Source organism: Varanus komodoensis, unplaced genomic scaffold (assembly GCF_004798865.1).
Source record: "Varanus komodoensis strain SLA01 unplaced genomic scaffold, ASM479886v1 scaffold6_1, whole genome shotgun sequence".
Lineage (NCBI taxonomy): Eukaryota > Metazoa > Chordata > Lepidosauria > Squamata > Varanidae > Varanus > Varanus komodoensis.
Window position 1 is genome coordinate 4254521 of NW_025336345.1, and position 26184 is coordinate 4280704.

At 43.3% G+C, this 26184-nt stretch overlaps 1 protein-coding gene across 1 annotated transcript in view; it reads right to left on the minus strand.

Moving 5' to 3' along the window:
• The window catches only part of RNF145 (ring finger protein 145), a 66052-nt gene that overhangs the window by 12945 nt on the left and 26923 nt on the right, over positions 1-26184 (minus strand). The window contains exons 3-6 of the mRNA XM_044450961.1: positions 25002-25110; positions 15821-15912; positions 6288-6523; positions 867-1042 (exon numbers count right to left, since the gene is read on the minus strand). Coding sequence (XP_044306896.1) covers positions 867-1042; positions 6288-6523; positions 15821-15912; positions 25002-25110 — 613 coding nt within the window. The remainder of the gene's footprint in view (positions 1-866; positions 1043-6287; positions 6524-15820; positions 15913-25001; positions 25111-26184) is intronic.

A 26184-nucleotide genomic window follows, 5' to 3' on the forward strand; every position in this document is an offset into this window, starting at 1 on the left:
GGAGGGAGGGAGGGAGAGAGAGGGAGAGAGTTCATTCTAAGGCACTGATCCAATATCCATAGAAAATGAGTAGCCCTTGCTGGGCAAGGTTTTCTGAACCCATGCAGAGTGAGGTACTTTCAACTGCCTCCAGTGCGCTCTTCCCAGGAGGAGCCTTCCACCTGTGGGGCCTGATCTTCCAGGCATGCTTGGTAAAATCCGAGCATGCGTGCAAGAGTCAACAGCATTTCCATCAGTTAGGCAAAGGAAGTGACCACCTGCCAGTGGCAATTTGTTGCCACAGCACATGCATTTCAGAAAAGGCACCTGCAAGGCCATACGCCGCTCAGGCAAAGAAAGTGCTTGAAGACTGCCAAAATCCAAAAGAAAAACCAAGCAGCAAAGAACTAGTTAAATCAGAGGAATAAACAGCTGAAGATCTCAGCAAGACAGCATTCTTTCTCCTGAAGAGAAAGAACAAAATTCCCTATGAGGCAACCAACAAGGGCATTCAAAGAGGAACTGTGGGAAGAAGAGGGGACCTAACAATTTATGGCAGTGGAGAGTTCCTACCAAAATTCCTCAGCTATACGATTTTCCTGAAACGAAGCTCTGTGCCGGCACACAGCCCATGTGTGTGATGCACACAGACCTCACAGAGCCACTCCGGTCTCTCACGACTGCCACCGCAAAAACCTAGCCAGGCACAGGGATACGTAGAGGCCTGTGCCCAGTGAGGCGTGTTCCCATTGCTCGTGAGGTGAATGTCATGGGATGCCTAATGGTGCATCTCTACAAACCGGCCTGCAGGGGCTTTTCCCACCCGTTTGTCATGACCTCCGAAAGCTCAGATTAGCAACTGGCTGCCACAGACTTTTGCGAGTTACCTTGTTAGGAAGAGAAAAAGAAGCCTCTCCCTTGAGGCAGGCTGGTCCCGTGTGCTGAAGTAAGAGTAGATCTGAAGAGCAAATAAGACAAGCCAGAAGACCATGAAGAGAACAGGGACCACCAGCTGGTTCCAGAGAGACATTCCCAGGGCCAGGAGGCCGTACACTTCGACCACCTGCCGAGCCAAAGGAAGAGAAGATCATGTTTGCTTCTTCTCAAAATCAGCAGAAGTAAATATTCAATCCATCCTTAACTCAAAAGCATTTGTGGTGGCAGAACTGTGACGGCACATCAGAACCTAAAAACCAGCCAACACCTGCTGTTTCTACACATTCTTACTAACAAATCATTTACAAATATTTTTAAAGTAGCAAGTGTCATAAATCTGAGTCACCACATCCACCATTTACTTAATGGTGCTGACAGCAGTGTGTGAGTGTGCAAGTGCGCATGCATGCACACGTAGTGATCTTTTTTATACTTAAGACATACCATAGTGACTTGGCACTTTCCTGACCCCTAAATAAGAAGCGGCGATCTTCACTTTGCTGCTGCAAGAAGTCTGCATTAAGTCATGTTCCTTTGGCGCATTTGCCACTGAGCCAAGGGAAGATCCTCACACCTCTGAACTCTGCAATGGTCTTTGAGAAGTAGTGTGGAGCAATATGGGGTGAGAAACTCCAACATGTTGCCTCAGAAAGCTATAAGCAAGTGCGTTTTCACAGACGCTTCTGTGGCTGAGGCAAGGCAATGCTGTGGGGACTTGGTGGTCCCCCAAGAGTTCTTTGGGGAGCTCAGGCTCCAGCACTCACAAGCACTCAGCAGAGGCAGAAAACTACTACACTGAGATGATGGTGTGGCTGTTTTAGGGGAGAGAACATTTAAAAGGGGCTTAAGGACAATTTTATTTTTATTTGATTTATTCTACACATATCCAGCCTTTTTTCCTGCAAGGAAGATAAGGCTGCTTACACAACCCTCCTCTCCATTTGCTTTCCTCACAACAGCCCTGTGAGGCAGGTTAAGCTGAGTCAGGGACTGGCCCAGAGTCACCTTGGAGGTTTCAGTGGCCCAGTGGGGACCAGAACCCTCATTTCCCGACTCCCAATCCAACTCGCTAACCTCTAGCTGTCCTCTTCAGAAGTAACACTACATGTTACAGAATGTGCATCTTTAGAAGGTCTCTTTCTAAAGCTGGGGCTTTTTGGCTAGTTCTGGGAAAGAGAGATACTTTCAGGATCCAGCTGCTACTTCTGCTCTGGAAGGCTTTTTCCACAGATTGCACTGGAAAGCATTTGTGGCTTCTCCAGGGCTGCTTTCCTGACAGAGGGACAAGTATGCAGCGCTGTGAGAAAATGGGAGACAGTAAGAAGCAGCTCCCTAAGTAGGACAACCAGAATCTAGCCTGCATGCGGGCTGGGGAGCTATGCAGTCAGTCTCCCCTATACTCTCCACTGCAGAGACGTGCGTTAAGAAGCGCAAGGCTTTGGAGACTTGGCTGCAAGCAGGATGAGCCAGTTTAAATTCCACTTGGGTGCATTTTTCATCTGGCATAAAACTCCCCATCAATAAAAATGTCACTTCCAAGTCCCAGAAAGAAACTGAGGAGCCAAATATTGACTTACACTTAATTAATTCAAGCTAAGTAAAGGCAACCAATCATTTAAGTGAGAGCAACTGGAATGCAAACTTAGAAAATTATTGTTGAGCCAGATTGGGGCAATCTGCAACAAGACAAGAGCTGATCTGGAATAGATAGGATAACTAGCCTTGATTAGCAATGTTTTTTTAGAATTAATTATATTTTAGCATAAACCCTGTCTAATTTTGATTTCTGTGTGTGCATGTGTTGTATGTATATATGTATACATCCTTATTTTAGGAAAATAAGATTCTAATTACTTGTTATCAGTAAAAATTGTTATTTGTAACCTGAAATTACAGTAGCTTAGAATCATAACACAAAGCCAATTCTGAGCTATAATTATATTCTGATTGCCAGCATATTGTCTGTGATGCAATTTAAGGATTAAAATTAACTTAGTGGCAATTGTGTTCCCTTATTACACCATTCCAGTCTCTCTGGCCTGCTCTGCATACTGCTGTTCTTAAGCACAGTTTATTTTTTTATTTGCACCTTTACTAACCAAATAGCAGATAATAAACATCTTTCAGATTAATGCCACTGGATTGAGTCCAATGTAGTTTCCCCACTGATGGAACGTCTTTCATCAGTGGAATCAGGAGGGTGGCAGTGTCTGCCTTCCCCCACCCCTCACCGTATGCTCTCAATATCTGCTGTGGAGGACTGGTGACCCCGTGGAACCGATTTATGGGGGTCATACAGGGCTGCAGGGGGGAAAAAAAGAGGGAGACAATCTCACTATGCAAATGGACACACAAACACACTGCTATCCCTTAGACTTAGGTTGTACTGTTTATACTGTTATCATGTGTGCATGTTTTCCTATGAATGATCTTGAATGAATCTGTTACATTTTAATATAAACAAATTAAATATGGAATAAATGCAAAGACTACACGTTTTAGATGCTATGTAATGCATTCTCTCCAAACCTACAAGCTCTGTATGACGGCAAAGGTCCACAGTCTGTGCCCAGAACATCTGGGGGAAGGCTATTTGTCATAAGCTGGAATAGTAAAGAATATTTGTCATAAACTGGAAACAGTCGCTAAGATACTCCCTCTCCATGAAATCCTCAGAACAGTTTCTGGATACAAGCTGGTTGCTGGTATTTTAAGAGGCAGAAGCTTATCCAACAGGCAGAGTAATGCTATTGTAACTGTAACACTAGCATGGGAGCCAGCAGTCTGTGGTGCCTGGTTGACAGGTGTTGGGGGTTGTGGTCCAACCCATGCGAAGGGTTCCAGGCTGGGGAAGGCCGGCTACGGACTGAGCTTTAACACTGGGCAGATCAAGGTGAAAACCCCTGTGCTGGTAACTGTCCGTCAGGCATTCTAGCCTACTCCATAGGGTGGCTGTGAGGACAAAAAGTAGGAGAGAACCATGTACACTGCCTAAGCTGCTTAGCGGAAGGGAGGGCTACAAATACAATACAACGAACTCCCTCAGTGCAACAACAGCTCCACAACCTGCCAATATATATGGATCCATGCTGTTATCCACAGTGAGGATGTCACTGTGAAAACCAAGAAAGGAGAAAACCAAGAAAGGCAACGTGGCCATGCAGAATAGGACAACATGAAAACAACAAGTATGTTATGCATGCATTGCGTACAATCATTGTTCATATTCCAATATTTAATTTGGATTAATTATCCATAAAGTCAGGCTGCTGTCTGAAAGAGCTTTTGAGTTTTATGCACGTTTTAAAAAACTGGGTAGCAAGTTTGCTATTAAAAAGGAGCAGGCCATCTTGTTAATTAACAAGTTGATGGTTATTTATAGGTCTTCAATTCTGTAGCTACATTTGAACCTGCTGCAATGTAATTAGTTATTTCAGTACTTGATGAACTTCACAATTCTGGATACAATGTCTTTTTGGGTCCTGAAGATTCATTCCACACACGGAGAGACACACAACAGAAAAGCGGTAATACTTAGAAATAGCAAGCCGACTTCATAGTTAGCACACTGCAATTACTGTCAAAGTGTGACATTGTTTTCAGATAAAATTTCACATAGAAGAAAGCAGTGTAACAGTAAAAGTGTTAAGAACTGTAAGCATTAAGGTTTCTACTAATTCACTGCAGTGGCCAAACTGAAATCTAGAGCAGTTCTTTACACATTCAGCAATGAATCTCTCCCCTGTATAAAGCTAAGAAAGTGTTTGGGATCTTATTTAAAAGCACAGCAGTTAGTAGTAACTCAGATTACCCAGTTTAGACAGGGCTCTCTCTTGCATTTGATCTCTTGAAAACTAACACCACCACCACCACCACAACCCTAAACATAACCAAATGCCCCTTAGCAGTTACAACATTCCAATACAGTTCTTCTGCATCAAGAACTCATACTTTCAGCTGAGAGCCCTTAAGTGTTAAGTAACCGATGAGAAAAGCTTAGTCCTTAGAAACCAAGCTTGAGGGCACAATCCAACAATGCTGCCCCTAACACTTTGGACTTGTGAGGATTATGACCATCCTGTGCAGGGCAGAAAGAGGTAACCTTCAGCAGCAAGATGCTGCATTTCAGCAGTCTAGTTGTGAGATGCCACCAAGACAGACAACTCTTGGTGTTGCAGCTCTCTTTCCCTCTCCATTACTGGAGCGCTCCTTGGCATCCTCATCTGAGGCTGCTCTTATAACCTCTGAGAAGTAGCTGGTAAGGTTCTTTCTATGCTAGCTGCGAGGGGTGGGCAGGGTACTCCCAGTGAAAAGTTCCAGCTCTGACATCAGGAATATTTTACAGTGTCAGAACTGGGACTCCAAAAACTCTTATGGTTCTCTTGATGCTGTCTAAGGGCAATAGGATTACTATGTAAGTCAATTAAATTCCAAAATTCCTGTTAGTTTATTAGGCCATACTTCAAAAGTCAGTCTAAGGTTAATACACTGAAGGGTTTAAAGATATTAAAGTAATATGGACTTGAAATGTCTTCTCCTTTTTCTTTTCTTGCATGTATATTCCACCTTTTCTTATTCTTGCAAGGTGGCTTACAGGGTTCTCCTCCTCTCCATTTTGTCCTTACACCAACAACCCTGTGAGGTAGTTTAGGCTGAGATGCAGTGACTTGCCCAAAACTACCCAGTGAACTTTGTGGCCCAGTAGGGACTAGAATGCAGATCTCCTGAATTCCCAGTCCAGCACTCTCAGCCACTATACTACACTGGCTCTCAGTGATGCCCTTTTTTATGGTTGATGAGCTTTTCCTTCAAAATTAGTAATATTTCATTGAAAACTTAGTACAGGATTTTCTAGGTTTCGGTAAAATCAGCATCCAACAATTTCTAATCCTGAAGGGCACAGGAGCTGTGAGCCCACCAACCAGGAGAGACATTTTGCCTTTAAACTGGCTGAGAAACCTGTTGAAGAAGTAATATACTATCACCCTTGAACAGTGACTATAGACTGTCATTTGTCCCAGCTCACTGGTTAAGTTAGTTGACTTAAGAAGTGCAAAAGTTCTTTCTTTCTAGAAGTACAGAAACCAGCAACCTGAAGATCATAATTTCTGCTCAAAAGCTGCTTTTATGGTTCAGGTCAAGAGAACATTTATTTCTTTTCAGATCTTCAGAAACATGTAAAGTCTCACATTAAAAAATGGCTGGGCTTTTCATTTTATACATTCTTGCCTAATATATTACATGCACTATTGACTACTATCTAAAACCTGAACATTGGAGGGGTAAATAAAACTTATATGAACACCACATTTCAAGAATACACATCTAGACATAAGAATCTTATCATTTACTACTTTCAATATACCCCTTACCTGGACAAGTTCCCTATATGCAGACTTGGCCAGATTGTATGGTACCAGAAGATTGGATGCCAGAAAATAGAGAACTTCCAAGCCAGTGAAAATCATTGCAAATTTGTTGATGATAACAATAGTTTCCAGAGGGACTAGGCAAAGCCGCGCCAGCAGAGGGAGCATGTGAGCAGAGAAGAGCCAGATCTGTTTGGTTTTCATGACACAGGAGCATAGGGTGCATACCACAAGCTGACCTGGATATGACATAGAAAAATGAATAGCAAAACCCTTTCACTTAAAAGCATACAGTGTCTTAATATCACTTCCTTCCCTCTCCCCATGAAAGCTTAGCAAACTCACACCTCAAATATAGCCAGAAACATGTTGAAATAATGAATAAATCTGCTATTTTGACTAAATGCACAGTCCTTCTCATAAAGCAAGGGTGAGATAACCGACAGCAAAGTTGTAATTAGTGTTCTTTTTAAAATTGTACACCATTGTTTAACCCCAAATTTTAAAAGCTGTGCATACAAAACCAAGCACATTTGCTACGAAGGCATTGTTCAGTCAGACAACCTACTATTAACAAAAGCAAAACAGCTTTTGTAGCATACTGCGTATTTTGTACAAATATATGACAACTGTAACAAAAAGGCAATCCCAGGCAGGGATTCTAAGGGCTTCCTTATGGATCTGCTATCTATATACTCAGGTTAACAGTGCATTCCTAAAGATGTTTGCTCAGAAATATCTAGCTTCATTAATTTCACAGATTAATGCTTCCTCAGATCTCAAATTCTGAGCAAAAGATATATCTTATCAAGCTAATTAAGATGCATTGTTTACACTTATTACACAAATATTAGCACAAGAAGAAAAATATAGAAGAGACTTGACTTGAATACTATGTATTAAATACTATTTATTAATTTATTATTTATTAATATTAAGATCCATTCTGACAATAAGCAGTATTGACTGGTTACAATAACTGGGATTATTTAGCTTATAAAAAGGCAAGTAAAAGAAAAACATGATAGATGTGTTTAAAATTATGCAGGGTGTGAAGAAAGTAGAGAGGGAGACATTTTTCTCCCTCTTCCACATCACTCAAACCTGGGGTCACCCCATGAAGGTGGGAGGCTCAGGTCAGATAGTAGGAAGTACTTCTTCAGTCAATGTACAGTTAAACTATGGAATTCACTGCCATGGGAAGTAGGGATGGCTGCCAATCTGGATGGCTTTAAAAAACACTGGCCAGATTCAAGAGGGAGGTGGCTACCAGTGGCTACTAGCCTTCGCTAGTTGTGTGCTACCTCTTTACCAGAGGTGGCCTGCCTGCATATGCCAGCTGCTCAGGAACACGGGCAGGAAGAGGTCTTGCACCCATCCTGCTCCAGCGATCCTGTGGGCAGCTGGCTTGCTACTGTGCATACAGAATGCTAGACTAGATGGACCCTGGTCTGATCCCACACGGCTCTTCTTGTGTTCTTATTCAGCACAGATAAAAGGACATAGTTCTTCCCACAGGGCATGGTTAAACTATGGAATTCACTGGCAAAGGAAGTAGTAGTGATGGCCACCAATGTGGATGCCTTAAAAGGAAACAGGACAAATTCATGGAGGCACCTGTGAACCTTTGGTCTGATCCATCATGGCTGTTCTTATTTTATTACTACAGCTTATTGCTAGGCTGGGTAATTCAGACCAATCAAGTATGTGTCTTAGTTTTCAAACTTTCATTTTCTTCTCCTGATCCTTCATTTTCAGACCACCTAATCTGATACAGGCATTTTGGAGAACCTGCACATTCTTTTATGGACTGTTTACTAGTTCTAACGAAAACATTGCTCAATTCTGCCCCCCTCCCCATGCACCACTACATCTTTGTGGGCTGTGGGTTTGGTTCGGTTTGTTTTGCACTGCACAGGTGACAAACAATTTAGTGGAGTGAGAGTGCATACTTGGCCACGTGCATGCAGCCTTGGCCACTGCTCCCTTGCACATTCTAGGTCACGTCAAAATGGATTCTGATGTATCACTTCCTTATTCTGGGATCTACCTATCTATATGAAATTATTTTAAAAGCAATCAGGTGACATGGCTGTTTGTTCTTCCATTGAGATTCCCTCTGAATTATTTCTTTTTTAAAAATCAGTTTAAGAACAGGAGAGTAACTGTATGGGTAACTAGTATGCTTGGACATATTAGAGACATGCCCCACCCACCCACTTATCAAAGACTTTATCAGTGGAGGTATTTATTTAGGTGGAAATCCCTTTTGGAAAGATCAGTTGGCATGACTTTGCCTTCATCTCTAAAACCTTGCTAGTTTATTATGCTCAGAAACCACATGAAGCGACACAAAAGAGATGTCTTAAAATATTACACAATAAGCCTTTTAAGGGCATCAAAGCCTTGTGTGGTGACATCCATGCCATCAGCGACATGAGAAAATGATGCTTCCCATAATTCCTTTTCCCATGCAAGCTGCTTGTGTAGCTTCTCTGTCCCCTGGAGTGTGTCCTGTGCCATTCTTGGGGGTTGCAAAGTGTTAATACCCATCCTCTAGTTTCAACTAGAAAAAAAGGCATCTCCTCTTTTCTAGCCATCAACTGAATACTGGCTGAATGTTAAAGCAAAGCCAAGTAAAGCAAAGACAATTTGGAATTCTAACGTGCGTATCTTAGCGGATGTCAGGCTGCTCTGTACCCATCTATAACTAAGTAGAAAATGGAATATGATCCACACAACACAGATGACAAAACAGCATGAGAGTGAATAATGCAAGGCAGATACCCAACTGGCCATGTGCCTGGCAACTGTGCAGGTGGTGTTAAGCGCTGTATTTCTAATGGACAGGAACCCCAGGCCAGCCAGGGTTCCTGGTCTCAAGGGAGAGTCCTACAGACAGATACAGACAAACAGGGTCCACTCTCACCAATGCCAAACATATGTCCGTTATGGATGCAGATACTTGAGGTGTAAGTGGGGGGTGAGGGGAATGGTCATGAGCATGCAGAACCCACCAACAGACTTCCAGAATGCTCTCAAACCTCACATGAGTTGTGTAATTTCAGCTGCTTGTTCTATGTATTTAAAATTATTCCAAGTCACCTTTTAGTGTGGAGCTTTTATTACATAGCTAAAACCTATATTTTGCTGCTGAGTTAATAATGTTGGCATACAAAATGTTGGAAGAATCAAAAGCGTGATCCTGAAAGGGCATTTTTCAAATGTTATAAGCATTTATGGCTTAAGCATAGGGGTGTGTATGTTTTAATGTAATGTGCCACAGACACCAAAGCAAGCCCTACCACACCAAGGCAAGTACCACCATACTCTTTTTGACACACTCTGCAACAGCAATATAGTTGAGATAGAAGAGACACACATGAGCAACAGATACGCCCACAGCTATAGGGAAGACCACACCAAATAGTCCAACACCTACATGCAATGCTGAGACCATTGAAAGAAAAGGACATTTTCTGAATTGTTACATGCTGAGGTCTTTCAAGTACATTGCCTGCTTGATGGCCTGCAAAATGCATGCAGTTATCATCCCTTTCAAATGACCAATATGGATTCTTGCTCTTAGATGTGGCACTCAAGAGCCAGGCAGGAAATTTGGACGCCACTTCAGAATTCTGCTTTGCCCTGAAAAGCCCCCCAGAGGCACACCGGTTATTACAGAAACGTTTTGCCTTGCTAGTAGGTCCTCCCCACTCAAGGATGCCTGGTAGGGGTGGGGTGGGGGGGCACTGAAGGGAGTTGTAGGAGCAGTGAGGTGCCTGATCCACATGCTTACTGGGGACTTGCTTGAAAAGGAAACACGTGCCCAGGCCTGTTTTCCCACAACGCTTACAAGGAAGGACGACAAAAACTAAATAAAAACAGGACATGTGCCGAAGGGACTTCACATACTAGTTGTTTCAAGTATGATCTATTATCCCTATCACACACCATGTATAGCCTGCCTTTCTTCTTCTTGTGATCTGGCCTTTTTGTTTCTGCTGGAACAAACTGGAATCATGTAGAAACCAAGAGTAAGAAGTAACTTCAGAAATCTATCCAGGGGAGATAATAATTCTGTTCAAAATCAAAGTTTTTATACTGACAGAAAACAAACTGCTTCTGGTAATAAAAGTGTGCTTTTGAAACAGATGTTGAGTTTTAGGCATGCATGTTTTAGTTCTGAGTTTTAGGCAGCAGAAAATAAGAGATACCTGATTTTTAAAACTCTAGGCAGAAGCTCCTCAGCAACATGCATTATTCTGTCGCCCAAACAAACATTCACAACAGTCCTCCACCCCTGGGCAGCTGGGACTTTTTAACATGAAAACAGTCAGATATGACCAGGTGTTCATGCACTTGTACAAACACCTGGTCATTTACTTTATTTTAAAATACTGTATGTATTTTATAATATTTTCTCAGGTGAGAGCTACAATTTGGCTACCTGCCAAATAGGAACTGGGAAAGAGTTACTGAACGAACAGAGTTATTGCAACATTCAAGTTGAACAGCTTTCTGGCTTTTAAAATGTCAGTTAAATTAGATGCTTTCCTTCTTGTTAAAAATACACTTTAGACACAAAAAGAAATAGACTGTAAAATGACAAAGGGTTCCTGGTTGTTTGTGTTTTTTTCATAATTCTAGAAATGGTGGGTGTTGCAAAATCAGTCTGAAAAGAAAGGCAGAAGTGAGACTTTTGTGCCCCATTAGAACATTCAACCTTAAAGAGACATTCAGATCTTCTTTTTCAAAAACTAGAACCCATTCAAGAATTCATTCACTCACGAAAAAGACTAACAAGGTGAGACTTCTTATTGATGGATATAGTGTACAGTTTCCGTGAGTGAGCTGTTAAGGAAGTGACTGCCAGAAGGCCAACTGATTGCCAGGCAGAGCAGCTGTGAGATTCATATAAAGCATAGGCTGACAAATCCCTTTGAAGCTGCAGGGCATTTTTTGCTTTTGAAAGGAGGAACCAATAACTTCCAAGTCTTTAAAAAACAGTCAAAGCCACAAGGCCACAGTGGAAAAAGCACCACCAAACCAGCCTTAAGTATGCTGTCAACTTCTCTGAACAACCTAAGCCAGTAAATACTCTGGCCCAGCATGCCTTTCTATCTTCTTTGAAGTGTTCTATTTTCTTTAAAGCATGGAATCATTTATGGGGCATTTATACTTCTAGAAAACACTAGAGGGATTCTGTAGCACGAAAGTCAGCAGATGCCACCATCTGATTGACGCAACTTGTAGCATATAAGCCCTGTGTGTGGATTAGTCACATGTAGGGCACTCATATGTAGCCATGAGAACATGGCCGCTCTCCTGGCCCTGTTCCTGCTGTCATGCCCCTGGGCTCGCTCTGACCCCTCCCTACCTGAGGATACAGGTATGCCTCTGCTTGCACTCAGCGGCACCACGCAGTCCAACCTAGCCCAGAAGCCCAGTGTTGGGGCATGGCCAGGGACGTGACCCCACTCTTGTATCTAAACACAAATGTCCCGTACATGAATAATGCATCCATATGGCTACAGTGATTCAGCAGCTTGGGCCCAGTTTAAATAAGCAGGAAATCATGGCTTTCTGCTACTACATGCATGAGTCAAAATGCCACCCTGGCCTACGGAACCGTCCAAAATCCTTGCTACTAATTTTGTTTTCTAATGCTATCAATGCATCACAGAGTTGCTATGATAAACATAGCAGAGAAACATGGCAAAAATGTGTTTGGGGTGATTTGAGGATACTTTTGATGATATGAAATGAATTTTAGCAATAGATCAGATTTCATTATTTTTATATATTCAGCAAGACCATCACAAAAGCAGCATTTAACAGAAGATACTAGATATTTCAACACTTAGACAGTGTTCCATATCCAAACAGATTCCATAGTGGTAAACAATAAAAGGTAAAGAGACAAAAATAATGAAACAACCATATTAACTTACTCTTAAAAACAGAGTACCAATAAAAAAGCAACTGCTCAGTCAAGGAAAGCCTGATGAAATAAAGATGCCTTCAGGAGGCATTGAGAACAACAAGGTGTTAGTGCCTGCCTGAACTCCAGAGATAAGGAGGAATTCCACAGAAAGGGGCCACCACACTAAAGGCTCTTCCCCAGGTGGACACCAGTCAGGCCAAAGGTCCTTGCAGGACCACTGGGAACATGCCTGCTGAGCACTCAGTGACGGGGCAGGTCGATAAGGAAGAAGTTGCTGTGTCACATATCCTGATGCAAAGGTGCTGAGGGCTTTATATGCTAGTATAAAAACTTAAACTGGCCCAGTGACCAAGAGGCAGCCAGTGCATTTCCCTGTGCAAAGGAGTCACATGCTGACAAGGGGCAGCTCATAAAGACAGCTGAGCTGCTGCATTCTGCACTCCCTGTAGCTTCCAGACCAGCCCTAAAGGCAGCCTCACAAATAGTGCCTTGCAGTAATCCAGTCTGAGGTTACTAGTACATCCGTGTGGTCAAGCTAGCAGGGTTCTGGAGGGGGCTGATGAACCAGCTGAAGCTGATGAAGGGCACTCTCAGCCACCACAACTATTTAGACCCTGGGTCCTCAAACTATGGCCCGGGGGCTGGATCCGGCCTGCATGCCCATTTGGACCTGCCGCACGCGCACTCACATGCGCACCCGCCGCCGCCTACCTTGCCCCATGCGCGGTTTGCTCGCTCAGAGGAAACTATCTCCAAGTGAGCAAGCTGCTGCCTCGCACACCCACCTCACAGTGCATGCCCGCCCCCACCTCGCCTCCCCGCCCCCGCCCCAGCGCACATGTATGCACCGCCCCACCCCCACACCGGCCCGCGCGTACGACCAGGCACCATCTTTCCGGCCCGCGCCCAGCACCGGCAGCTTTCAACTGGCCCCCTGGTTTAGATCAACTGGAAGGATGGATCTAGGTCTGTGGTGGCGAGCCTACGGCACACGTGCCACAGCAGGGACACAGAGCCCTCTCTGTCCGCACATGAGCCAAGTCACCCCAGCGTTGCCCCAGCAGCTGAGCATCAGATAACAGCACATATAGGGGCTATGCACGTGCTCAGAAAGGAGTAGCAGCGCCAGGCAATGACGTCACGAGCTGCGACTCATTAGCCGCAACTCATCTGAGCTTTCACATGGCCGGTCAGTGCGCTGCCAAGGTGTGTGTGTGTGTGTGTGTGTGCACGCACGCGCACCTGGACTGGCTGTGAGTTTTCATACATTCATTTTTATTAACACAAGATTTTAGCATAGAGTTTTCTTATGAAAATTTGAAATTTAATATCTAAGATTTAGCAAAGAGATGTTCTAATTATGAGACTGAGATTCTTTTAATCTTGTGCTGTCCTCCTGGCATATTTGAATCTGCAGTGTTGGCACTTTGCGATAAATAAGTCGGTTTTGGGTTGCAGTTTGGGCACTCGGTCTCTAAAAGGTTTGCCATCACTGATCTAGGTGTTCCTCCAGAATAAAAACCTGGGCTTTCCAAGGAAGTGCAGGACCATCCAAACAGGCAATGAGCCTGTCTCACAGACTTGAGAACCACCCACTCACTTCAGTTTACTGGCCCGCATCTAGCCCACTGCTGAGTCTAGACCGATCCAGAACATGAATGGCCTCGCCTGATTCAGATGTTACAGGTGAACAGAGCTGTGTGCCATGAGCACACTGACTGCACTTGGTTCCAGATCCTCTAATGACCTCTCCCTATGCCTTCATATGGATGCTGAACACCACTGGGGACAAGGTGGTCCTCTGTGGAACCCCACAGCTAAACGGCCAGGGGGCGGAGGAACAGTCACCCACCACGACTCTCTGAAGTGACCCCTCTGGTGAGACCAGAACCACATTAGCAGGATGCAGCAACTCAGATCGATCTCCCAGAACTGGGCAGATGGTGGTATCAGACACCCTAACCGGGACAGCACTAAAAATAGCATCAGGTTTGCTGCAGAGACAAGCAATTTTGTCCTCGGAGTGCAATACAAAAAGGTCACAGCTTCTCCTTCAAGGGACAGAGGCTCCATTCACCAGGGAGAGTGGGAAGGGCTTTGCAGGAACAATTTGACAACACAAAGGAGGTGGCAAATTAAGCCTTAGGGACTCGGGGTGCCGGGGGGGGGGGGGGGGGGGGGCAGCAGCAGTATCCCGAACTTGTCACTAATGAATTAAACCAACCACCACTCTTGGCGGGCATCCCGGAGCCATCATGCCTGGGATTCTAAAGAAGATGAAGAGGGAAGCCTTCAAGAAGCAGAGATGGAAGTTCTGGAAAACCAGGGAGAGGTACAGGCCTTTCAAGTATCTTCAGGGTCATTGTCCACAGGTTCTCAGGCCAACCAGGATTGATTTGGCAGGGATGGGGGGAGTCAACGAAGAGGGGGAGAGAGAGCTGTTCCATTGCCCAGTCCTGACCACATAATGGGGCACTGGAAGAAACAAGCTGTCCAGTTAGAGGGCTTGCGTAGGTCTTGCCAGCTGGCCCTTCACCAGTGGGAGCTACCTTGAGGGAAGGATTCTGGGAAGGAGTTCCCAGTCTGGGCTCAACTATCTTTTGACACGGGCAAAGGTTAAGGGAGAGGACCTTCAGAGTTGATTTGTCTTGTAACTGCAAAGTGTGCCAATAAAGATCTGCTTTGCAAAGAGACAGTATGGTGTTTCAGAGTCTAAGGGCAAGACGGGGAAAGGCAAGCTCACAACAAACACCAGAAACAATCCCTCAAGGCCCACTTCAGGGCAAAGTGGTTTCCAGGTGAAAGAGAAGTTCTGCAAATTATGACAACTCTCACCTCCCCTCCAGCCAGTATTGGTCCTGCACTGAGTAAACAGGTGGGCAAAGCTGGTTCAGGTCAACCCCACCCAAGCTGCAGTGGGACCTGTGAGATCAACTTTTTCATCCACAATTAAATCACAAATGAGTGCAAGCTTATTGTAGACCAAACTGGTGTTAAACAGCAGCAATGCAAGAAAGGAGGACTGAGTGCATGAGCTTCCAAATGCACAAGAGCTGAGGACGGGACAGACGGCAAAGAGGGTACTGAATATCTGTAACCCACTGTACTCTAACACCCCAAACCCTGTACTCCTGCTGTAACTCCTTCTGCCCCATCAATGAATACTGGCACCACTTCTATGTGTCCCTCTGTGTCCCCAGAGTTTGCTAGGGACATGCTTAGCACATCAAAGCTTCCCACACACTCTCAGCAGCCACTAACAGCACAAACATCCACTCAGCTGCTCAGAACCTCAGACACTCCATTCCTCCAAACAGTCCGACACAACCAACCCAGCACGATCACAGATTATACCCTGGGTGTATAACCAGGCACTGGTCATGTATGGGAAATCAGGCTATATATTAATACAAAGAAAACAAATATAAGCTGTCCTGAGGCTTTTTGCAAATAGGACGGCATATAAATATTTTAAATAAATAAATAAACGTAAAATCACCAACCCAGAGACTGTAGAATAAGCTTCATGGAAGTACTGAGCAAAGAACATGGTGCCCCTTGGAAGTCATTGATATTTGGACATACTCACCTATTAAGGCGGTCATAAAACGATTCATGGAAAGAGGCTCTAAGTACATTGGCCCTTCATAGCCAGATTCCAGTTCACTTCTCACATAATCCCTGAAGAACATAACCAACGACATATTGAGACAAGTTTAAAAATGGATACACTTAATATTCTGCTTATTTGAGATAGCAAAACTGAATGGTTTGCAAAAATAGATGGCAGGCATTAGTTTATTTTATTGACTAACTATATCAACACTCACAATATTTTTATAGGCGTTTGTTTGTTTGTTTATTTATTTATTTAGAAAATTTCTATGCCGCCCCATTCGCCGAACCCTCGGGGCGGCTCACAAAACATTAAAATATAATGCATTAAAAATATAAAACGAATTAACAATATAAAATAAGTCACCCTGGCCAAAGAATAAAATAAGGAAATAATATTAGCAATTAAAATGACGTTTGAATAAAAAATTTAAGCACCCTTGATCTGTTGCACGCAGCTTCCTATACTGCTTGGCTAAAAATTGCATGTTTCTTTTCCTCTGCAAGTGCACAGTGAGCAACAGGAACAGGGAACCGTAAAGGGTCCAGGGGGTTTGCCTTGCCTAAGTACTCTTATGGGCCAATCTCCCTTTTTCATAGCTCTGTTTTAAATGGTTTCAGAAACCATCTTATGGATCATGCTCTTTTTCTGCTTCAGAGTTTGGAACAAAATTGGAACAAAATGTTCTTGCAGTACTTTCAAGCACAGAAGCTTTCATTTGTGTAACTAAACTTCTGAATTCCAACCCAAGTACTCAATAATGACAGAACAAAACAAGGCACAAAAGGGATTGTATAATCAAGGGTAAGGTTGTTCAGCTAAGAACTGGAGAGAGGCTGTGCATTAACTTGCTTGCATTGGTAACTGTACTTTTTTTTGCATCTGACGAATAATCATGTGGGTGGTTTCTTGAGATGAAATCTACTTTGATCTTTTTACTTTGAAACAACCATGCCTAGAGACAGTACACTGAAAGCCAACAGGCTAAATTTGGGAGAGCCAGCTTCAAACTTCAACTGACTTTATTAGATGCACTTGGGCATGCCTGCTTGCTCAGCTCAAATTCTTTTATTTGTAAAAGGAGAGTAAAAGTTCAGAAGGTTGATCACTTAGGACTACATAGTGGCTGCCCAATCCTACAGACTGTTCCTGAGAATTATGGCTGGCAGAATTTCCTCCTTGATCATGACTATTAAGAGTGCAGCTTTATTGTGCAAACTGATGTCTCTTCCTTTATCCATGTGTACAACTCGAACAACAATCTCCTTTTGTTTGCTGCAAGGACAAATGAGGCAGACAGAAAGGCATGCAAGGACTGCTATAAAGAAAGGGTGGAGAGGAGGATCCACACAATTAATGTAATTGCATGCTATCTTTTCAGATTTACCCAAAAGTAAACAAATCCTATCAAATTCTCATTTCAGTCAGTAGAGACATGGAGAGCTGGCAAGGAAAGGCAAAAATGCAATGTGGGAAAATACTGAAGCAAAGCTCCATTCCTTCCTGCTGTCCCAAAAGTCTGTGGTTAAATATGTCACAAAGCTTGGCTTTTCCTGCTGATCAGCTTAAAATTCTCCTAACAGGCAGCAACAGCAGTTGCAGTCCATGGGCTGTTGGGGATAAGTGGGAGAAGACAGAAGCGTTGCTCGCACCTCTCCAGCCACTTTTAATCAACAACTACAATTGGCTGCTCCTAGGTTGTTGAGTGCAACCTATGAACGTGGGCTGTTTTGGAGCTAAACAAACCAGCAGTTAACCCCTCACTAAAGCAATAAACACCGTGACATTTAGCCCCTAAATAACTCAGCAGTCTGGTTTTGCACATCATGCTCAACAGCCTTGGAAGCAACTGATCATAGGTTGCTGATTAAAAGTGGGCACTTCTCACTCACTCCTGCCCATGCATGGCAATCGATGGGTTGTTTAAACCATGGGTTGTCATTATGTGTGAATCAGGTTAAAGTCTGCAATTTGAAAAGGTGACTAAGTGCCAAGCTACATGTTACATATAGCCCCACAATACTATATGCAGATAGGTCTTTTTCTCCCCTCACCCCATAGGAAATCTCTATAGCAGGGGTCTCAAACTCAACTTAACTGGGGGCCGCTGGAAGTAGAGTCTGGGTGAGGCTTGGCCACATCAAGCATTCCACCACCGTGGTGGTGGTGGTGGGCCGCTCATCCCGTGTCCGGCCCGGGCGCCGCCGGCGCTTTGGAGGCCGCAGGGCCCCTCCCCTGTGCCCCGCCCCTCCCAGCAAGTGGGCCGCGAGTTTGAGACCCCTGCTCTATAGAATGCATCAATCTTCAGCGGAGAAGCAACTGGAATGTGCCACCTAACCCTTTCCATGCCAGCCTTCCCTGTATCCCTAAGCCATTTTCCTTCCTATATGGTGAAAATGAGGGGGCCTGGAATATTTTCTCCCTGTGAATGGAAATTACCTCTATAATGTGCTTTTGATACAACACAACACTAGCAGTACCAGTGATAAACAGAGTGCTGCTTCTGCTGAACCCCTACTCTGATTATGATTACTGCTTCCCATGAATCTTTTTTCTTGAGGAAAGAAAAAATTATGAAACAATAGATGCTGAAAACTAGCTGGATGTGGTGCTTATGAGCTTAGGGTACAAAAGCAGAGCAATATAACTTAGTACAAATATAACTGAGAGAAAAACTACAAATACCACTCCAAGAGAAAGCACAAAACTTTGCCTATATTTAGGGTTAGCAAGAAAATCTTGACTCATAATTTGTTTAAGCAGGCCCCTCTCTGGCTCATTACCCTGCATCCTCTTGCGTCTTATCGCAAGAATCCTCTTGAACTTTGGCTTTTGCCAGGAATAAAGGAGGGGTGGGGGAAAGGTTGTATCTGTATGTCTTGTTGGATAACAAGTCTTCTCATTTGTGTCTCACAAAATATTTACCTTGTGAGTCATAAAACTAACAAACTGAGGTATTCCGAAGTATTATCCTCATCAAACACCTCTCCTGTATACCAATCACATGCCTTGTTACTACCCTGCCCTTTTAAGTCAGTGCAAGCGGTGCTGAAGTAGCTCTCTTTAGGTTTCCACTTGAAGTTCAAATGTGCTGAAAATGAGCAGAGACTCTACAGAACTGGTTCAAGGAGTTCCTTTGACCCTCTCCCTTCTTCACTGCACATGAAGTCGTCTGCTATGCCAGAAATATATTCTAACCACCCCCCACCATCAATTAAAAGGGGGAAACCAGTTAGAAAGGTATTGTTAGTCTTCAGATAACCACAATGTCTTGTAGATGGGTTCCCACTGAAGAGTACACAAAAATTTACTTAGGCTGCAATCCGACACCTGCCCACCTGCAAATAAATTCCACAATGTGTGGGATTGTGTTGTTAGCCAAAAATGTATCAGAAAAATTTGTTTGATTGATAACTGGGACTGGCCTGTAGAAATATCTCTTACCAGATCTGAAACAATGTCCATTTGTGTGCAAAATTCAAAGTGATGGTTAATTACCTTTAAAGCTCTGCATGGCTTAGAACTCAGGTATCTGTCACTAACTTGCCCAAACACTAACTTAACCTTTCGAAGCCCTTTCCCAGGAATCCGCACCTTCAGAGATTAAGGTAGCAATGATTAGTAAAGGTTCTGCATTGTGGCTCCCCCACCCCCAGTTTGAAATGTTCCCCCAAGAAGCCTTGTGCTGGGAGTAAGACGGATGGTAGTCTTGGGCAGTAATTCCCAGAGACTGCTGGGCACATTCCAGATAATGATTCAGAATCAGAAAGTGAAGCACATGTCAGTGAGATTGGGAAGGATGGCCTAGGTCAAGATTCTGAGATGCGGTGGCAGCAGGAGGTTATTATCAAAGGCCGGGTGCTTTGCCGAGTCAGCTAACAGCCAAGATGCACCGTCCGCAGGAGGGGTCCCTGAGAATTCTCAGGCACAGAGCAGCTCCCCACCCTTGTGCCTGATCCCGTGGAAAAGAAGTCTCCATGTGCTAACAAAAGTACTTTGCATCCAGTGAAACACAGGGTGGTTTTTCAAGCTCAGCGCATCATTCATCTGAAATTCAGAAAACCAGCTCTTCTCTGTTCAAGACAAATAACCACAAAGTGCTGGTTTTCACATGAGTTTTCACATTATTGCTGGAATCCTAGAGCCACATGACCTGCACTAATGCAGCAACACTCGTACATCTCCGCTCAGGGTCGAACCTGTTTCAATCTGTCAGAAAGACCCTGGAGGGGAAGAGAATGAGCCTGAGTGTGCCACGAAGCGAGATCCTCACAGCCAAGGATCAAGGTCTCCCATCCGCCTTCCCTAACCCATGACTCTTTATTTTGGACTACAACTCCCAGCATTCCTAGACATGGGTCATGTTGGCTGAGGCAGATGCACAGTTCCAGAACTGTGAAATATCTAGAGGGCACAAGGTCAGGAAAGCCTTTCCTTCACTATCAGTGGGACTGCTCAGTCTTGGTATCTTGAAATGGCTGACAGTGAAAGGCAGTGAAGAAAGTCTGGCTGCTCCCTTTCCAAAGGTAGATATGGCATTTTTTCCCTAAATGAGATGCCCTCCTCACCTTTCACTGTTCTGAAATTCTAAAGCAGAAAGCAAAGGAGAATTAATAGCTCTTAGGAGAAAATTCATAATCCATGCAATGGGTCAGAATGAATTAAGTCTCACAACTGCTATTCCCAAGACACTCTTATCTTAATAACCATTATAACAAGAAGGCACGTGAAATGATTTTGGAACCTAAAATGTGCCCTATAAAATGTTACACATTTTCAGAAGTCTTCCTTCCTGCAGCTAACTGGTCGATTTGAACCACGCTCTCACAGAAAGCTATGAAAGATGCTTTCAATATAGCAGTTGCTAAAATGCAACAATAATTAGCTAACAGCCTTCCTTATTAAATTGCTATTAAGGAACCCTGGAACAAACACATAGATTTCATCCCAGACTGTATTGTTTGCTTTAGAAGCATTCCTTTTATCCTGTAATGGCAAATGGGCTGTTCACTGGCCTCATGATGGGGAAGGAGACAACACTCTCTGATGAAAAAGAAGAATGACTGAGAATGACAGCGCCACATGCAGAGATGAAAGTATTTGCACACAATCCAATCCTTGGTAAAGTACTGGCAGACTCCAGAGGCCATTGGGTGATGGGGGGCTTGGCAAGCTAGTCCGTCACACACTCTCCAGCTGTGACCTCCAGGAAATGAATATGACTCCCCTGCAGCTCTCCTCTGTTCAATTACAGATAGCCAAGGCTGCCCTGCTCTTATACAGGACCGACCATATAGCTGGTTTGAGGCTTCATGGGTCATGGTTTGGGCAGGGCGTGACAAAGAAGTAAAGTTCCCCACAAGGCCTGTATCAGTGCAAGTAGCATACACAGGGCATACATGTGGGGAACCTATTCCTGCCAAAGGAAAACATAAATGTCAGGGGAAATACAAAATGCAAGCATATTACTATCATGTGGAAACATGAGGGCTTGGATCCTGAGAAGCAACAGAAGGGAATTGGGGAAATGTGGCTTTTTAACCCCTCTTGCCTCTGAAGTCTCCTGGACAGGGTGGGATATGGGAATCGCTGAAAGCTGGACAGAAGTACCTCTTGTGAGTTGAAGCGGCAGCTCTGCCTCAATTTTGGCAGATTTTTTAATTTGGAGAAGCTGCTCAAGTGACATTATGACATGCAACATCTGAGACTACAAAGACTGAAAAAGGGGAAAAATGCTTTGAGAAAGTGATGGGTGCAAGGGGAAGGCTTCATGGGGGCATGAGAAAGGATGTAGAGGCAGGAGAAGCAGCATAAAAGGGTACAAGGGAAATAAGAGAATTAATTGGAGCTGGGACTATTGAGATTACTCTGAAACAGATTAATTAGTGAAAGCTTTTTCAGATGGAAGAGATGAAACACAGTGACAGGAGGTAAGCTGAGAGGCTGTTATAGTGAAGATGAGAAAAGAGCAGCATGTGGTGAAGACAAAAAAGTGAGGAGAGAGTATGTATATACATGTATACACATATATACATGTATATACATGTGTGCACACAGAGAGGTGGACCACAGGCAGAGAAATAAAGTGAACAGCATCAAAAATGTGAGGAAGAAACAGTATCATTAGAGGTAAACAAGGAGAAACAATTTGCTTAGTAAGATGATTACCTCTGCTGCTACAGAGGATAATATCAGAAGCATGTTTGGAAAATTAGTGGTTCAGGAATATAAAAAATAGTCTTATGACCCATAGAAAATACAGAAAGAATAAAGGAACTACAGAGAGAATACTGCAATACTTGCAGGAAGCAGAAAATATAAGTTTAAATGACATTCCAAAAAGTCAGAGAATGAGCTGGACTTCTACAATAAGTAGGTTGTGGTGGTGGCAAAGACAGAGAAGGTAGGAAAAGCTTAAGGAATCCATGACTGATAAAAATGGCAGATAAGACTTTTGGCTTTGTCAGTATCATGGCTTTGTTAAACCAAAGGCTAAAACAGATTTGTAGCACCTTTTTATTCTCCAATTATTTTAATTATCAATTATCTTAATTGTGACTTTTATACTCATCACTGGATGCTATACCATTTTTTATCTTATTTTATTTGTGCTTGTAAACCATCCCAAGACATCAGTAATGGGACAGCATATAAAAACTTTAAATAAAATAAAATAATAAAGATGAATTTCAGGACATAGAAAAGAAGTTACCTGAAGTTACCCTACAATTAGTTTTTACATTAATTTTGGGTTGTTTAACCAAAAACAACCCAAAATTCTGGATTTACACAACATGCCACAGTGTATGATTGGGCTGAGGTTCATTATTCTATGTAGAAGCAGCTCGTGCAGAGCATGATTTAACCCAGCTTTAAACCCAGATTTAAATAAACCAGCTTCATAAACCAGCTTATGGCTGTAAGTTGATGTAATTAAGTAAACCATAATTAGGACTAAATACAGATGAAAGACAAACTAAAGTTAGTCTAGAAAGCTTCTGTTCCCTTCCTTGCAGCCATGCTAGAGACTCTTCTAGAAAAGGAGCTGCTAAAAAGTTTGAGTTTCATTTATCTGATCATAAATCATGGTTTGTCTTTACAAACCAATGACTGTCCAAATACAGCCATTAAATACAGACCACATGGCCAAGGAGCTAGCAATGAAGGAGAGAGAAATGGGGCTGTAATTTCAATGGCAGAGTCTGAGCTTGTGTTAAGAGACAGAACTTATTACACAAAACCAACACAATCCCAGCTTTCTCAACTTAATTTGGAAGTGTTTATTTTAAAAGTCTGACTTGCATGCCCTAACAATAAAACTATCACAGCACCATTGTTTACATATTTCTAAGCTGTTTATTTGTTCTTCTATCTCCAAGTCCAAAGCATTTGCTGGAAGGAATATTCTCTTGGTTTTGGAAGCCAACACATGACTTTCTGGGCATCGTTTTATTATGTCCAGCTGCCCACCAGAGAACCCTGGAAAGAACTGGCTCTGACTCTACATTCTACGTGCTTCCCACACAGATCTCCAGGATGGTTCCCCTGCTATAGATGGACATCTGAACTAAAGAGTCGCCCATCCCCCTGTACGTTAAACATACACAGAAACATGGGAGTTGTTCGCTCCTTGAGTCTTCACTCTTAGCTACTTAACTCTTTACCAGAGATGTCCAACTCAACACAAACCTTATCCGAATGTAAAGGAATAAACATCAATAGCTAGCACAAGAATTATACTTTATGCCCTGGCCACCTTCCCAGGTCCCTTCCATATATTTTGTCCTCGAATAAACCATCAGCATACTATGGCCTAAAGTAATGTAAGTAGTTCAAAAGCAGCTCAGAATGGCTTTCAGTATTTGTTGACCACATATGAATATGCACAGATGGGCTGATGTGTCGGTATCAGGCAGCAGAGTAGGAGTAGAAGCAAACCGCATTGCCTCCCTCCACACAAGAGTCTGCCACTGCTGTTCCACCAGTCCTGCTCCAAATGCTGGGTCACTTACTGCGGTGTGTGTGGGGGGGGGGTGAGAGAGAGGGGTGGGTCTTTGGATTGGCAACAACTGCCGCTTCACTCACCCATCACATGCCGTGTGGCACATCCTCCATTTCCCTTTACAAGGCTCCTTGAGGGTTGGAAGAGCTCAGGCAAGCGGTCACAAGAGCCCAGCAACAAAGAAGGGGAAAAGGCAGCACCAGATGAGACGGGCAGGCCAGCCAGCTGCACATGCTCTTGCCCTCGGTGGCAAGATCTCTTGGCTGTGAGTTTGCTAACCTAACAGAAATGTCTTTGGCATGGAAAAGCAGCGCTTTACAGGTACAGGCATGAAAGAGAGAGAGATGCAACACAAGTCAGGGCAGCATCAGGACTGATCCCCGGCCAGCCCTTCATTCCCTGGGAAAGCTAGACTTTAGATCGGGGTTCCCAACCTGTGGGGTTGGTGGGTACTTAGGGCTGCTGCAAAGAATTTCCTACTTATGCAATGACTGTGATGAAGGGCATGGCTGCCAAAAATAAAAATAACCATTTCACAGAGGGCATGTTGGTGAGCTCAAAAGAAAAGTAGCTTGCCCAGGAATTTAGGTATATGGCAGAGATGCGGGCTGGCCTCCAAAGCACAATTCCACTGTTTTGAACCTAAAAAAAGATCTAGCTGGAGGCTGGCACTTTAGCTAGTACATGTTGACACCCTGCTTTTCTTAAATACAAAATTGTAAGAAATAAAGTAGAAAGCAGGGGAGGGAGGGTGCCAACCTGAGATGTTCTTCATATATTGAACTAAGAGGAATTCTAGGGCATTACAGATCATTTTTATTTTCCACTTCAAGCAAAACAGACGTTTACAATTTAACAGAGCAAAAACCAGTAGAAGTTTGCACTGGATTAGGACAGAGGAGACCCAGGTTCGAAACCCCTCTGTCATGAAGCTAACAGAGTGACTTTGGGATGGTCAGTCTCTCTCACCCTCGTGGAGTTATTGTGAAGATCTAAAGGAGTGATGAAAATGAAGGAGACAACCAGGTACCCTGCCTTGATCTCCTTGGAGAATATTCTATATTTAAGAAATAACCCGGTTAGCAGATAATCATGAAGTTATTTGAAAACTAAAACCTATTAGAAGGGAAACATCAATTCCTCTTTTCTTACCTGGAGATTTGATGACCAGCATACAGCAATAGTGCAGTTAGAAAATACAGGTAAAGTTGAACCAGGTGTTGTCTGGGTAAGGTTAGGAGCACAACACTTATGATGTAACCTGGAGAAGAAATTGAGATAATTCACATTTATGCATACACAAACTTTTAAGCAATGATTGTCATTCATTTTTATAGCATGAATTGGAAGTTATCACTTGCAATGATTAAAAAGAATAAAGAAAAATGGGTGCCCTTTGCCCAAAATGTTGCATAAGAGATCAAGAAAAAGTAATTTGTCATACAGGTAATAACATCCGCTAACCAGCCATTCACAAAGCACCAGCTACAAAGCTCATGATAACTTTGTATATACCTTTGTAACACAGAGAAGAGGAGAAATAAAAGAAAAACGCATGCTCACAATTTTATCATTCGTTCTATAAATGCACACTAAAATTAAATACCACATTTTTCAAAGAGCATGGCCTACATCTGTATATATGTCAAATCAAATCGAAATAGGTTAAAAACCCATTAGACTTTTATAAAATTTATAAAAAGATAAAGCAGAATTACAACAAAATGTTTGGAGACATCCTCAAGAGTTAACAAAATGTATCATGGCATAAATTTTCATGGACCAATCTACTTCAGCAGATGCATGAAATATACTTCTAAAATGGCAGGCATATGAGCACCTACAGTTGTGTAAGTCCATACACAGTATATGCTTAACATTATCAGGTTACACTTCAGGTTTCCAATGAACTGGACTCTAGTCCACAGAAGCTTATCCCATAATACGTTTGGTTAAATCTTTAAGGTACCACAAGATAAGCAGGTTGCTTACCTGTAACTGATGTTCTTCGAGTGGCCATCTGTGCAGTCACACAGATGGGTACTGCGCCTGCGCAGTGCCTGTGGCCGGAAGATTGACAACTAACGGTTTTTGGCGGGAAGCTCTGCTCCCCCTCCCCCTGTGGCCTATAAAGAGCGGAGCATCCGCCATTTTGTTCAGTCTTTGCGACCGAACGTACGCTATCTTATTGAAAAAACTTTGTTGTTGTTTTTGATGTCGGTAACGTGAAAAAGGGCATAGTCGGTACAGAAAGATGCATCCACTCACCGACACCGAGCGGGGCCAGTGGGTGGGTTGTGTGACTGCACAGATGGCCACTCAAAGAACATCAGTT